The following is a 13931-nucleotide window of genomic DNA, read 5'->3' on the forward strand; positions in this document are numbered from 1 at the left end:
TCGAATTGGAGTTCTTTCGCATAATGGGGGAAAATGGGTAACTTGGTGAAACTGAATCATGTCTGCACTGTGCTAGCTCCTGAGAAAAAAAAATATCCGGTAATAGCACCAGGGTAGGGCTCCGCTTAACCGCTCTCATCAAGTTTTATCACAAATTTGAAGCTCGGAAACAGACAGATCATAAATACGGCTTGGACATTTCATCCTCATATGATACATGGGCCCAAAAAACAAATGTAAGATATTTCGTGGCCGTATTGGGACTCGTCTCAAGTTAACAGAACTGGGAATTTTAGAGCTAAGGTTTGTGCTTATAGGCAGGCTTGTGATGCTGGGTGTAAATGTAATCCAAGTGGGCCTCCGCAATCCTCCTCCTCTCACTGCATTCTTCATCCTCCTCATCACACTGATCTGATTCCGCTAGCTGCATGATGTTGCACCCAACGAGAATAAAACATGCTAAACCCAAATAAAACAATCCGAATATGATAGATAAAATTGTACATGTTGAAGATGGAGCATATCTTACTTCGATATCAAATTTGAGCTCGGTGGTTGAGCCGGCATTAGTGACATCGATGGCCTTCCCTTCCTTTTCATCTGTATCAAGTTCGATCTCAGAAACCAGCCGACAAAAAGAGGAAAAACAACAAACACCAAGAAATCAAATTTTGTTTCTCAGTTACCTCGACTGGGTCGAATAAGACGAGCAGATGCTGAGAAATGAAAGAGAAGCAGAAGAGAGAGAAGGAAGCAGAAGAACACACGAAGGCCTGTTTTCTTCATTATCGGCTCTTGCCAGGTTAGAGCGAGACAGAGCGGAAGTGATAGAAAGTAGCAAAGATATGAGTCTGAAAAGGAGGTGGAAGAAAGGGGTTAAATAAAGGAGCAGAGGAGACAGTCACGAGGAGGCTCTGATTGGGGGAAGGAAAAAAAAAAGAAAGGAAGTTACTAGTTCCATTGGGGCCTACTAATTTTAACGTATGCTTTGGTCAACTCAGATGAGAATACAAGCGTCCATGTGACGGGAGCAAGCACGGCATCGCTTCATGCAGAGGGAAGCGTTTCTCTGAGGAAGAAGACAGACAGAGAGAGGAGGGATTGTCACCATCATGGTGGTCCGTTAAGGTGCTACAAAACAAAGCCAATTAAAGTGGGCACTGTCGACTTAAAAAGAGTTTACACGTTTTTGCTCTCTTCCTTTTTCTTGGTACTAAAATGAAGATTCTTAAGTTTGGAAAGAAAGGAGCTCATAAATACGCACTCTATTATGCGTCTAGTGGATGTCCAGTCATCATCAAACCTTGCATCTGTGGACTGCCCACTGATGCTTCCAATTTGATGAATAGTGCTTGTTATTTTAATAATAACGTGCAATAATTAATAGGCAATGATAAAAAGATGGGAAATTTTTTCCATTGTTAAAAGGTGAAGAAAGCCAGAACAATACAAGACGTGAGAAACCGAAATTCCTAAATGTACTCGAATCACAGAAACCTGCACCTAAACAACGAGGAAGAGAGCTGGCAAATATATGCCCGCCGTCCACACTTCATGTCTTATAAATACTCACCGTCATTTGATTATTTTAAGTTGTTATTTTTCTTGCATCAGGATGAGAGCTGCACAATCATTTTCGAGAAATTTATCAGCACATAAACTATAATTATTTCGCACAAGAGACATTTGTATGCGTTGAATACATAACTCATTAGTCAGTAACTAATATTTTCCACATATGACGTTTGGTGCACAATTAATTTACTGACCCTTAGTAAAATAATGCATGCAGTGTTATGATTTGGTGAGCGATTCGATGCTGAGCAAACAGAACAAATTAGTAAAAGACAAAAACAAGTTAGGGATGATGAACTGGGAATGCACATTTAGCTGTTCACATCGTAATGAAACAGTGTATTCTGATCCCAGAACCAGAAAAGAAGCGTTTCACTTCACTTCAAGTAATGTGGAAGACAGTGAAATGCATGTGGCCTGCCAATAATCCCATCGACAGGTCATGATATAGAATTCGAACCCTTTTTTCTTTGGTTGTTTGAAGTACGAGGTTTAGTTAAATGTACGAACAAAATTATAAGATTATTTTATGGAAACTACATTTCAAAATATCAAGATTATGCACCTGATGGAACCATGTGTGTGGATTCGAAGCATGTTAGGTTAATGCTAACTAATTGATGTTTTGCACAGCTAATGTATGGCATGCATTCGAGTGTTTTTTTTTTTTTTTGAACCAGCCGTTTGAATGTTGATTGAAATGCCCTAACGACACATTTGTGGGATTTGATGAATCCCTCAATCAACTTGACCCAATTCAGGAACATCAATTATTGGACTATGATTTAACGGTGTTTAAGTATCTTTCTTTTTCTCCAAAAAAAAAAGTTTTTTTTCATCTTTTGAGTATAGTATCAAACAATAATTAAGAGCTTGTAATTCGAAGGACGTCCTCAGGTTGCAATCCATGTAATGTAAAGGGGTGAGAGAGCATGTGTCGCTTCCCAGAAAACGAAAAGTTCCAAAACGACCCATTGGGTGTAATTTGGACATTGGATGCTGTGGGCCAGAAACCCAAACATGATAAATAAGAATCCCAACTTGGCACCAAAAGGGGAGGATTTCAACACCAACAAGAGGTGATCTAGTTGGTAAGGAGTCAGATCATAACCCACAAGATCACAAGTTTGAATCATACTGCCGATATGAGGATTTTGTTAGTAGATGATCTATAAGTGCCTCTGTAAGCACTCTTTGAACCTAGAGGTATGCCCTAGTCTTTGTAAACTCCCGAAACCCAACTCACCTAAACTTTTGTATACCAAAAAATAATAAAGTGTATTTGAAAATATTATTAATTTGATTTTTAAACATATCAATATTTGTTTATTTCAAATAGCACTCTATTTAGAATTAGATTATAAATATTCTATAATTTATAGTTCAAGAGGAAAAATTTTATCAGTAAATATTGACATGAAAATATTGTAGTAATGTATTATGTGTTTATGAAAACATGACAAGTTTTATTTTAGAAGAGAAAAACATAACATGGGAAAAATTATATTCCTCCGGTTCTAAATATAAGATCCTTTTTGTAATGTAAATTACACTAAAAAAAATCTTATATTCAATACGGGAGCAGTATGATTTAAATAGGGGTGTGAAAAGAGCAACGCGCGCAGCTGTTAGATACGGATGTAGGGATACAGAACCAGAAGGGCGAAGGAAAATGACAACAGTTGAGGCCAACAAAGAAGCAGCAATGGGCAGGATTCCGTGGTCGTGACTTTTGTCTTTAACCCATCCCTCACAAAATTCGGATCTATCTAAAATCCCAACTTTAATTTCTCCATCATATCATCCCCACCCCTTTTCTCGTGATTTAGTGATGTCGCCTCTCATGATGCCGGTAATAATAGTAATACCCAGCTATTTTGTTGCTTGGGTCTCTGTTTAGGATTTATCTTTTTCGAAGGGGCATTCATGTTCAGGCTCTTCGGTTCCTGAAATCAGTCATTCTGGGGAGTGGGGCAGGCACGTGACCTAACCGCGGCATGCGCATGCACTCTTTCAGCTCCCCGCGCGCCTCCTCAAAGTAAAGTCAGCGATTCAAAAAGACATGCCCGCATGTGCACATACATGGGGCGTTGGACTTTTTGAGTTTGACATCGACGGAGTTAATTAGTGATACACACACAGCCCCTTCATTATATAATAATGCTGCGCTGCCTTTTCACACTAACCTTTGGATTCACTCACTTGATGGCCAGGCTCCGATTTGAATCCGTAAAACCCGTCACCTGTGTCTCACAATTCATTTGTCCCGGATCTCTTCAATACTAGCACCCCCCCCCCCTTTCTTATTATACTGCTTAGCTTCCAATTATGGCTGGTCAATCGTCAAACTTTTCGTCCTATAACGGCAAGTTGGAACGGGTGACATCCATTCTGTTAGTGAAGAAAGGCGCAAAGTTCCTCCTCCCATCAAAGGTTTTCAACTCTTTGTAATATAATAAAAATTTTAGCTTAGTCCTGAACATAGTAAGAAAATTAACTAGGGACGCTAAGGCTAGTGGCTGGTAATCACTGACTAGTAGGAATATTTTGTTAAAAATGTCACGAGTTCTCTCCATACAGACTACAAATGATTGTTTTAAATATTTTTCTATGTTACGAGTTCATTTAAATCACCTTATATTAGAAATGGGAATGAGTATTCTGGAGCATGTTATCAGTACGTAGCCTTGAGATTATAAATTCAAGATATCAGCACGTCCCAAAATCTTGACTTTTTGTCGGGGTGTTGTCTGGCTCCATTCTCCGTGAATTTAAAGACAGCAAGTCTGTAGGTATCTACTGAACCAAACCCCAACAGCACCGATGCCCCAAAAGGAGGGGAGGGAGGCGACATGAGATCTGCAAGTAGTTCCCTCCCTGTCCTGTTGCCCGAGTTAGTTCATCTATATGATACATACACGGTCAACCTCCCAGCACCCACTGATCCATTCATTTCCCGCCTAATTTTTTTAACTACCCACTAGTGAAATTCATTCACCTCCACTATAAACAATTGATATACCATGTGAACACATCTTGAAAGCCACCCGGTCGATGTGATATATACACTCCCACATTTTAATATTATATGCTCCCACCTAGTTGATTTGTACAAGATCTTATTTTTATTGTTTTCAAATCCTAGTCACACCTAAGATCATTCAATCTATAAATCACAATTAAGTGGACATCATCGGGGATACTTCTATTTATTTTTTCTTTCCATCTACTTAATTGAATTTGACTAGCTTAATTAGATTTTAGAAAATAATAACAGCTCACAGTCGACCTTAAAACCAAAAAGGATGGCCCGTGATCCCCATGCTTCTCCTTTCAATTATATTGATCAAACCAATTCTCGAAGATCTTTAATTGAGATTATGGGCATTCCCGCTTATAATTTGGCCACAGACTAACAACTGAGTGGAGGAATGATTATGATATTCTGTACCTGTCTCTTGCCAACCACTGGCTTTGCGTTATAAATCTCCCTAACACCACTCTCAACTTGCTTCACATCTATCTTGTCCACCAGCATGGTTCCGATTCGGCTCCCGTTCGCACCGATTATTTTGCTTCTTGTTATCTTGTCGGACACAGCGTGCCCGTGTCTTGCTGTCGCTTCCGACCAAGAGCTTCTGAAAGGCTTCTCTGCAACTCCACTCTCTTCAGTGACTTCCTTTCAACCTATTCTCAGCGATCAGTTCGGCAACTTCTCCCTGGGTTTCCTCCGTCTGAACCGTACCCAGCTTGCCCTCGCCGTCCTTCACATCGCTTCCTCCGAGCCTCTCTGGTTCGCCAACCCCACCCACCTGGCTTCGTGGTCCCAATCCACTCGGCTCTTCTTCAATGGTAGCCTGGTCATTTCGGATCCCGTAACAGACTTTTTGTGGTCAACTGCCACAAACGGTGACCGCGTGGTGCTTCTCAACACTTCCAACCTGCAAGTACAGAAGAACGGGGAGCCCGGCTCTGTTATCTGGCAGAGTTTTGACTTTCCCACTAATACCATCGTTCAGGATCAAAATTTCACGGCTCGCATGGCTTTGGTGTCGTCGAACGGGCTATATTCGCTGCGGATGGGAGACGACTTCATGGGTCTATATGCCAGGCACAGAGAAGGATCTGACGAGTTATATTGGAAGCACAATCCTTTGGAAGCTAAGGCCGAAATAGTGGAAGGCAAGGGACCCATTTACGCCCGAATCAGCTCCGACGGCTATCTGGGCATGTACCAAACAGGCACCAAACCGGTGGACGTGCAGAAGTTCAACAACTTTCAACGCCCGAACCCTCTGTTTCTGATGCTGCGCATAGAACCGGACGGGAATTTGAAGGGTTATTGCTGGGACGGATCAACATGGGTATTAAACTACCAGGCCATAGACGAGATATGCGAACTGCCGAATCCCTGCGGTCCCTACGGTCTGTGCACACCGGGCGCGTCGGGATGCTCCTGTCTGGATAACCGGACGAGCTATTCACCGGGCGGGTGCATGAAGGAAGGGTATGGAGACTTATGCGGGGCAGGGATAGGAGAAGATAAGTACTGGGTTCTGAGGAGGAAAGGGGTGGAGCCGGCCCACAAAGAGCTAATGAGGTACGAGAGGGCGACGTCGGAAGAGGAGTGCGAGGACATGTGCAAGAAGGATTGCAGGTGCTGGGGAGCTCTGTACTACAACGTAACCGGGTACTGCTATGTGTCGGAGCATCCGATTCAGACAATGGTGGGCACAGGGGCGGAGTCCAAAGTGGGTTATTTTAAGGTCAGGAAAGATGCGGGGGATCAAAGGAAGCGAGTAGGGACGGTAGTGGGAATAGTGGCCGGGGTAGTGGTTGTGGCGGGGGTGATCGGGGCGGTCAGCTGTGTGATGAGGAGGAAGAGGAGAAGGGGAGGAAAAGGGATGGCGGAGGAGGAGGATCGGGTAATATCCGGCCCGTATAAGAATCTGGAATCCGCAAGTTTTAGGTCGATCGAGATGAGCACCAGCCATTGACCTTTGACCCCGAGAAAAGGGAGAGAAAAAGAAAGATTAAAAAAATATAAATAGAGACAGAGGAGCAGGAGGAGCAGGCAATAATGGGAGTTAAGATGACGGAAGGGGTGACGCAAGCGGAGGGAGGAATTTTAATTTGAGGGAGCTGAATTATTAATATATGCATGTTGTGTTTGTGGGGCTGGGTGGGACGTGCGCGACTGAATTCAACGGAGCAGTGGGGGATTGGTGACAGAGAGAAGCCAGAAGAAGGAGGCCTGCTCACGGTCACTGGGAATTCGTCAGATCCGAGTGGCTTCAGCTCCCATGGTGTTTTCGCCACTTCTCCATCCTTGCCTCAACCTTCCACCACACAACTTTGACTTGTTATGAGCTCTCCTCACTCAGTCACATGCATCCCCTTATTCCACTAACTACCCTCCCATAATTTTGTTCACCTCCACATCCTGACTGCATTTGTTCCCTTTTTTTCTATGTTTGTTATGATATTTGCCCGGCTTCAAAACAACCCAATCCTATATCGAGTGGCATTCAGTTTCGATCAATATATTACCATAATGTGTGTACGTCACCATTACAACTGATAACCTGTTTTAAAGCTAATAGAGCAACGTTCGTTGCTGTTCCATTAGCGCACACATATATTCAGCCTATATTCACAAGTCACGGCTTGGTTATCTGTTCAGAGTCACCTCATCAATGTCGGGTCATATAATTAGACCATGGACATACCTATATGATTCATAACTCTCTTCTTCATATATCACGTATATTATACATGTATATGTATATATTGTTTTGCAACGCTTGTATCAATTTTTTTTTTTTATGGTCACATGTATCTTTTTAATGAAAACAATCATATTTAAGATTCTATCGGATATTAAATGTAAAATTTGATATAAATAATTTTTTTGTTTAGCCATCAACAATTTGTTTATGGTCAACTCTTTCGGCCCAAATTCCTTTGGTCAATTTTAAAATTCAATAAACAATGAGAATCGGGCTATTTAAAGTTGGGCCCTTCCTATTTATCTCGTAATGGGTTAACGTGGCCTGGTCAGGGGACCCAAGGGCCCTGGTTTTGTCTAATCCTATCGAGAGCACCAAAAGTGAAAACGTAAAAGGTCATGAACAACCAACAAGAGTCAGTCTAGTGGATAAAGAGTCGGCTCATAACCTATATTTAAACTTTTTTGTATTAAAAAAAAAAAGGTCATGAACAGTGGGAAACACGGTAGCACCCGCATAGACACCCATATAAATTACATTCTTTCATATTGATGATCAAAATGGTGCTTATTTTAACAAAGTAATGATCTTCGGCCAAAAAAAAAGGTAATGATCGAAATTTGAATAACGGATAAATTAACGTGGTTATTTGTATAATTTTTTTTTTTAAAAAAGGAAGGCTTTATTCCGTTCTAAATAACGAAAAATAATTTATAATTGAAATTTTATTGTTGTTTTTATCAAACATTAATATATTAGTAACTTTAAACAAAGAAGCATTAAAAAATAAATTTGAATCATCTAACTCAAATTCAAATTGATTTTGTTAAAAAAAAAAAAAAAGGACAGCATATGGATATGGAGTTGTTTTAAGATGTGCACCAAGTTTTTAATAATACGACCCGAATACTATAATACACATGAAGTTTAAGGGCGGGTTGAAGACCATATTTGAGGCGGTTCTGAGCGTGGTTTGCCCAGTTTATCACGTCAAAATTGTGCTGGAATGAATTGTGGTTCAGGTATTCCATCATTTGAAGCAACATAAAAACCCACACCTCCTGTAACGAATAAATGCCGCGTCCGCTGCTTCCTCTGTAACTGCTGCAAGCTACCGTTATCATAAGAAACGAATATTCCTTTTCATTTCCCTCTTTTGCCGCCCCATAGTCTATAAAGTACTCTATTTTCATCTGCTGGTGATTAATTAGCCTGTTGAATCGTGGCATATAAGTTGAAAAAGACGCCTAACAAGGATCAGAAAGAAAGCCTTTGGTTCTTTTATTAAACTAACTAGAAATTTCTTCCCAATACACAAGTAACGCGTAACTATATATGATTAGATTTGAAATAAGTAAAATATCTTTATAAGATATATTACATATTTAATTTAATTAGGATATGTTATTCTGTGTGTATTTTTCGTCACTTCTTATTGAAACAATTAAGATATGTTTTTCTTACAAATTCATTTTTTTTTGTGTATTTTTAAAAATATAATCTTTCTTTTATAAAATAAAATAATAGAAAAGTAAGGCATATATATATGGATTGTATTCATGACCCCTCTTATTCAAGAAATTCTCATTTCTCTCCACCCCAAAATATCCTTCTTTTGCTGTGTATAAAATAAAATAATAAAAATAAGGCACATATATGTGGAGAGAGAGCATATAGGCATACAAATTTAGGTTATTCAGCCATAAAAATATTAGATCTATATAAAGTTGAATTGATTGAATTATTATTAATAACCCACTATAATTACATGAGAAACTGATGCAGGAAACAAAAGAACCCATGAAGCTGAAATAAATTTAGATAAGAAACAAAATATGAATCTATAACTCGACCCATTTTAAACATTAGCGGGTATTACAAGATTTCATAAGTACTACTTCCGGTTCTTAATATAATATCTTGTTTAGCTTTTATTTTGGTCTTAAATATAAGATGTCAATCCACTTTGTCTCTCATATTTACGCATTTTTTTTCAAGATAGTCCTTGTAATAATGATAGTTCTAACCAACACACTTGATTAGTAAGAATATTTTAGGAAAGATAATATATATTTATTACAAATAACTAACTTAACTTATTTTTTTAATCTCCTCAAATTAATTAACTAATTCTTATATTTAGGAGCGGAGATAGTATATTAGATAGATTAGATAGATAGATAATCAATTTCTATGAGTTCAACGGATGCCTTTGCCTTGGTTACATGACATTGGCTCTTTTATTACTTTTTCTGATGCATCGCCATATTCATCCATCAAAGCCATAAATTCTGAAACATCGGCCTCCGCTTGTACTGTTCTTTTTCTTCTGTGCGGTGCTGGGTATCATGTGCATGTACAGTGGTGCGATAAGGGTTATGAATAAATGCAGATAGGAGGAATTGGGTAAGGATCAGTAATTTAGAACGTGGCAAGTGGTTTTTTGAATCATTTGTTGCTGCTTCTTGGTTACCTCAGCAGACATTTATGATCGCATTTGCGTTTTGATGAATTGCATGTGTGAACGATTCGTTTTGACCCAGCGAAAGTGATCACACGATGGCCACAAAGCTCGGTGTCCTCCTATCATACCGATCAACCACCTTCCGTGTGTGGAAGCCCCCATTAAATGCTCATAAAGTTAACGAGCATCATGCTTCCACTTGTAATGATAATTGTGAGGAACAGGGGGGAGTGAAGCCGAAAAGGCAGAGAGCACAAATTAGAAATCAAGATTAGAAGAGTTTACAAGTCATTCAATCTCAAAACATTATTTATCACTCAGACATTCATGTTTATAACCATGAGTATTTCGCTGTTAATCATCACTAGGAATTAAAAATTTGTGAATTTAGTTTTTAGTCATATTTCTCACGCAGTAATTTTTATATTACACTGCTTCTTGTGCGGCTGGTGTGAGTCAACTTACAAGAAGTGGTCGACTGCTCTTTGTTAAACACCCCTATTATCCACACAACTTGAGGGGGAAAAATACCCCGTATATCAAGGGGACAACTCAATTTAATTCATATGAAAACAAAATCAATTTTCAATTGCATCTCCGTGCACGCTGACGGAGAATTTTGAAGCTTTTTAAAAGCATGGTAATGTCGGATAAGATCAGAAGATCAGCTGATGAATGTTAATAAATGCGTTCATTCTCTAATTTAGTTTCTTGCCGCTCATCAGCTTCAAACCTTCTATCATCGAAATCTATAAATAAATGCTATTGCACAATAACGCTTTTTTTTTTTTGTGAGAATAAATAAAGTCGTTCATTAGCCTCTCTCAATAGAGTCCGACCTTTGAACTCCCACTCCCTATTTAGGAAGTAGGATTTGTGCTTCCTACGTAATTCAGTTCCATAATATCACTTTTAAAAGCCTTGTGAATCGCAGGATACGAAAGGTGGGGATGGCTATTCCTGTTTCATTTCTGTCTATTGTACCCGAGGGAAAGGATCTGCTTTTGTCCCTTCATACCTTTGCAATGACTCGTGGATGAACAAAAAGGATGGGGACCGAGCTAACTTGAATGGAATAATATTTGGATATAAAAGGTTTGTTACTGTCAAAGAAACAATAATAAGACAAGGATTAATATTGGCAAGTGAAACCTCAATCACAGTCGTCTTTGGTCGAACGAGGTAAATTTGAAGGATGACATTACATGGCGGGACCAACAACATCACTCTCATCTTTTCACCATGGCCAATTCACCATCACCATCGTTATCCTGATCAAATGTCTGTCCCTGTCATCCCAATTCACATGTCACCCGGGTATCTATCAGGTTTAACCCTCCCTCCCCAATCTTCACGGTTCACACTAGTATACCAGAGCTTGCTGGTTACACGAACCCATTAATTAACATGATCAGTTTCCATAAAATATTCATTCGCTGTTATTAGTATTTTGAAAACTATAGTTAATGGTTAATCCAGACAAGTAACTGACAATTTTTATTTTTTAAAATAACACGACTTACTTAGATGATGAGATGGATGGATGGTGACCTAATTAGATTTGTGTGGGTGCGTGAACTGGCGAGGAAGGTCGGGGAGTTTCGGTTTCGTCAAGTATTTGAATTATCATAAATGGATGGTTAAATTGTATTTTATTGGAGCGACACGGATTTTCGGTTTCTTCCTTTTTATTTTTTTGTCTCTGGCTTCTGTTTCTCTTAAGCGGTACGCTGCAGAACAGAAAGGACATTCCCACATGGAAAATCTCCGAAGGAAGAAGGGCCCTGCTCTTTTTGTCATCTTCCATTAGTCCCTTCTCTCTCCCTCCTCCTCAAGAGTAACCCATTCTCCTACCTTTTTCCTCTGCTTTCAACTTCGATCCTGGGAAAGGAGATCGTATTTTACAATGAGAAGCATAACATCTTGTTACAACGAACACGCCGTTCGAATATCGGACTCATACTGTTCGGGGCCTTCAAACCAGGCCTACCTCTGTCCAAAACAGAGTCCTTCTGTTCGAGACTCAATCACCTGCACATACAGAGTCGACCTCTCCCAGCAAAAACAGCTTCTGATCACGCTTAATTGGACCAAGAAACTCATGGGGCAAGGCTTTTGCATAGCCATCAGCAACACCAACCCCACCTCGAGCGCCAATTCTCGGCAGCTGGTAAATAGCAAAGGCAACGAAACGTTCCAAATCCACGACTTCAAAATCCAGGTCCTGTGGGATCTCTCGGATGCTAAGTACGACTCAGGGCCAGAGCCAGCGAGTGGGTTCTACGTCATCGTTCTGGTGGACTCGGATCTGGGCCTGCGTCTCGGAGACAAGGAAGAGGAATCGTCGGGAGAAGTGGAAGCCAAGACGGGGGGGTCGAACAGTTCAATGGTTTATCGGAGAGAGCGTTTTTCTGGGAGTCACATTTATTCGACAAAAGCACAGTTCTGCGAAACAGGGGACGTCCACGAGATATTAATAAAGTGGGTGGTGGAGGAAGAAGGGTCCAAGACGAAGGGTCATGTACTGTGTGTGAGTATAGACAAGAAGACAATATTGGAAGTGAAGAGGTTGAGGTGGAATTTCAGAGGGAACCAGGTGATGTTCTTGGACGGGGTGCTGGTGGACATGATGTGGGACGTTCATGATTGGCTGTTCAAACCCAGCAAGAGGAGTGCTGTGTTTATGTTCAGGACAAGAAGTGGCATGGATAGCAGGCTATGGTTGGAGGAGAAGACTCTGGGGGCACACAAGGATGCACACAGAATTGGCTTCTCTCTGCTCTTATGTGCCTGTAACAATCCTGACTGAACAATCATCACACCACCCCTTCAATCCTCTTGTTCTTTTTTTTATAGTTCTTGTCCTTTTGGCTCTTCTTTTATTTACTTGGCTGGCTTTGAAGAAGTGAAAATTACCTCCTCCTCCTTCTTGGCGTTCTCTTTTTTGTTTTAATACGTATTTTTTAAATATATTGTTGATGATATAGCTTTTGTGGTTGTCCTATGCTGTTCAGTTCAAATTTAAAGAATCGATAGGTTAGTTGAGGATCATGGGATTCATGGCCCTGCGCACTTGCTACATTAGGCTGCAAGACTTCTCGCTTTTACATTGCTTATGTGATATAGGTTCAAACCACACACCTTACGCCAATACACTCTCTCTCTCCATACTATACCACTCTGTTTCATTTTAACTTCTGGGCCTTCTCTCGTAATGTACTCTCTCTCTCCGCGCGCGCGCGCGCCCACACAAACACATGATACCTTTCTGGTTTGACTCCTGGGCCTTTTCTTGTGCTGTTGTGAAATCCACGAACTTCATTTACAATTGCTGCAATGTTCTCTGCTCGGCAGCTCTGTTAATTCATTCAGTTTCGGAACATATATGTCGCTGTAGCTGCGTTACTTTAGAAGTTTGTCCTCTCAGTTTAATCTGCCCACTTCTTTCCCAAAATCAAATCGTCTGAACTTAAAAGTCATATGGAACTCCAACCAGTATAGTCGAGCCAACTAAAGTCACCAAAACCCCGAAATTTTTTAGCCCAACCACCTATTTATGATTCCGACTCAAAACTACAAGTTAAATAATTACAGCTCTCTTTTATCCCTTTTTTTTTTTTTTTTACACCATGCACAGCTCTCTTTTATCCGAGCTAAGCTCAGATGATCTTTTTCTTTTTACTTCCGGTGGTTAGATTTCGCAAAGTTTTGCTCTTAACTTGAAGTCAATTTTACAAAAATTCGAACCCACCAAAATGTCCATGTTCCTGCCGACTCGTAAAAGGATGTCTTTTGATGTTGGCCATTGGCCACCCTTCTGGTCTCCCCACCCCACAAACAAATTTTTGGCTTAGTAATCTAGGGAGTCAATGCAACATTACTTAATCAAAGTAATGTTTTTTTCTTTTTTTCACGCATAAGTATTTCCCTGCTAAGCAGTCCTTTTTCGTCAAACTCAATCCTAATTGGTTTGTTGCTTATTAATTAGTCATTAGAGTAATTTCTTACAATTGGACCTCTTCCTGGGCTTTTAAGTGGAGCCCAATCCTACATCAGCAAGGGGTGACCCAGTTGACTTTGCCCTTTTTCTAAATGGCTGTACCCAAAACTAAAAGTCCATTAAAAACTAATAAGATCCTTTCCCATTTAATTCTTTATAAAAA

General features: G+C 40.1%; 3 protein-coding genes across 3 annotated transcripts; 2 read left to right on the forward strand and 1 right to left on the reverse strand.

Annotated features, from left to right (window-relative positions):
- Positions 1-24: 24 nt before the first annotated feature.
- On the reverse strand, positions 25-1284 carry LOC114733849 (putative phytosulfokines 6). The gene is made up of 3 exons (XM_028921349.1): positions 687-1284; positions 530-600; positions 25-424 (listed from the first exon to the last, which is right to left on the reverse strand). Exons 1-3 carry the CDS (start codon positions 784-786, stop codon positions 299-301), a joined length of 297 nt encoding a protein of 98 aa, XP_028777182.1. The 5' UTR covers positions 787-1284; the 3' UTR covers positions 25-298.
- A 3541-nt stretch (positions 1285-4825) lies between these two features.
- Positions 4826-6581, forward strand: LOC114733847 (PAN domain-containing protein At5g03700-like). The gene has a single exon (XM_028921347.1). It carries the CDS (start codon positions 5112-5114, stop codon positions 6570-6572), a length of 1461 nt encoding a protein of 486 aa, XP_028777180.1. The 5' UTR covers positions 4826-5111; the 3' UTR covers positions 6573-6581.
- A 4926-nt stretch (positions 6582-11507) lies between these two features.
- LOC114733868 (uncharacterized) lies at positions 11508-12774 on the forward strand. Its single transcript, XM_028921366.1, has one exon. The coding sequence runs from the start codon at positions 11675-11677 to the stop codon at positions 12575-12577; it is 903 nt and encodes a 300-aa protein (XP_028777199.1). The 5' UTR covers positions 11508-11674; the 3' UTR covers positions 12578-12774.
- Positions 12775-13931: the final 1157 nt, after the last annotated feature.

This window comes from Neltuma alba, unplaced genomic scaffold (assembly GCF_004799145.2).
Source record: "Neltuma alba isolate B1F8T4 unplaced genomic scaffold, ASM479914v2 tig00013034_pilon, whole genome shotgun sequence".
NCBI lineage: Eukaryota > Viridiplantae > Streptophyta > Magnoliopsida > Fabales > Fabaceae > Neltuma > Neltuma alba.

What these genes read in the sequence shown, in the direction of transcription:
- LOC114733868 (XM_028921366.1), top strand. Translation starts at nt 11,675, where the DNA reads ATGAGAAGCATAACATCTTGTTACAACGAACACGCCGTTCGAATATCG.
- LOC114733849 (XM_028921349.1), bottom strand. Translation starts at nt 786, where the DNA reads ATGAAGAAAACAGGCCTTCGTGTGTTCTTCTGCTTCCTTCTCTCTCTT. An exon ending in TCTTATTCGACCCAGTCGAG is followed by an intron (nt 601 to 686) that starts GTAACTGAGAAA and finishes AACTTGATACAG; the next exon opens with ATGAAAAGGAAGGGAAGGCC. An exon ending in AGCTCAAATTTGATATCGAA is followed by an intron (nt 425 to 529) that starts GTAAGATATGCT and finishes AACATCATGCAG; the next exon opens with CTAGCGGAATCAGATCAGTG.
- LOC114733847 (XM_028921347.1), top strand. Translation starts at nt 5,112, where the DNA reads ATGGTTCCGATTCGGCTCCCGTTCGCACCGATTATTTTGCTTCTTGTT.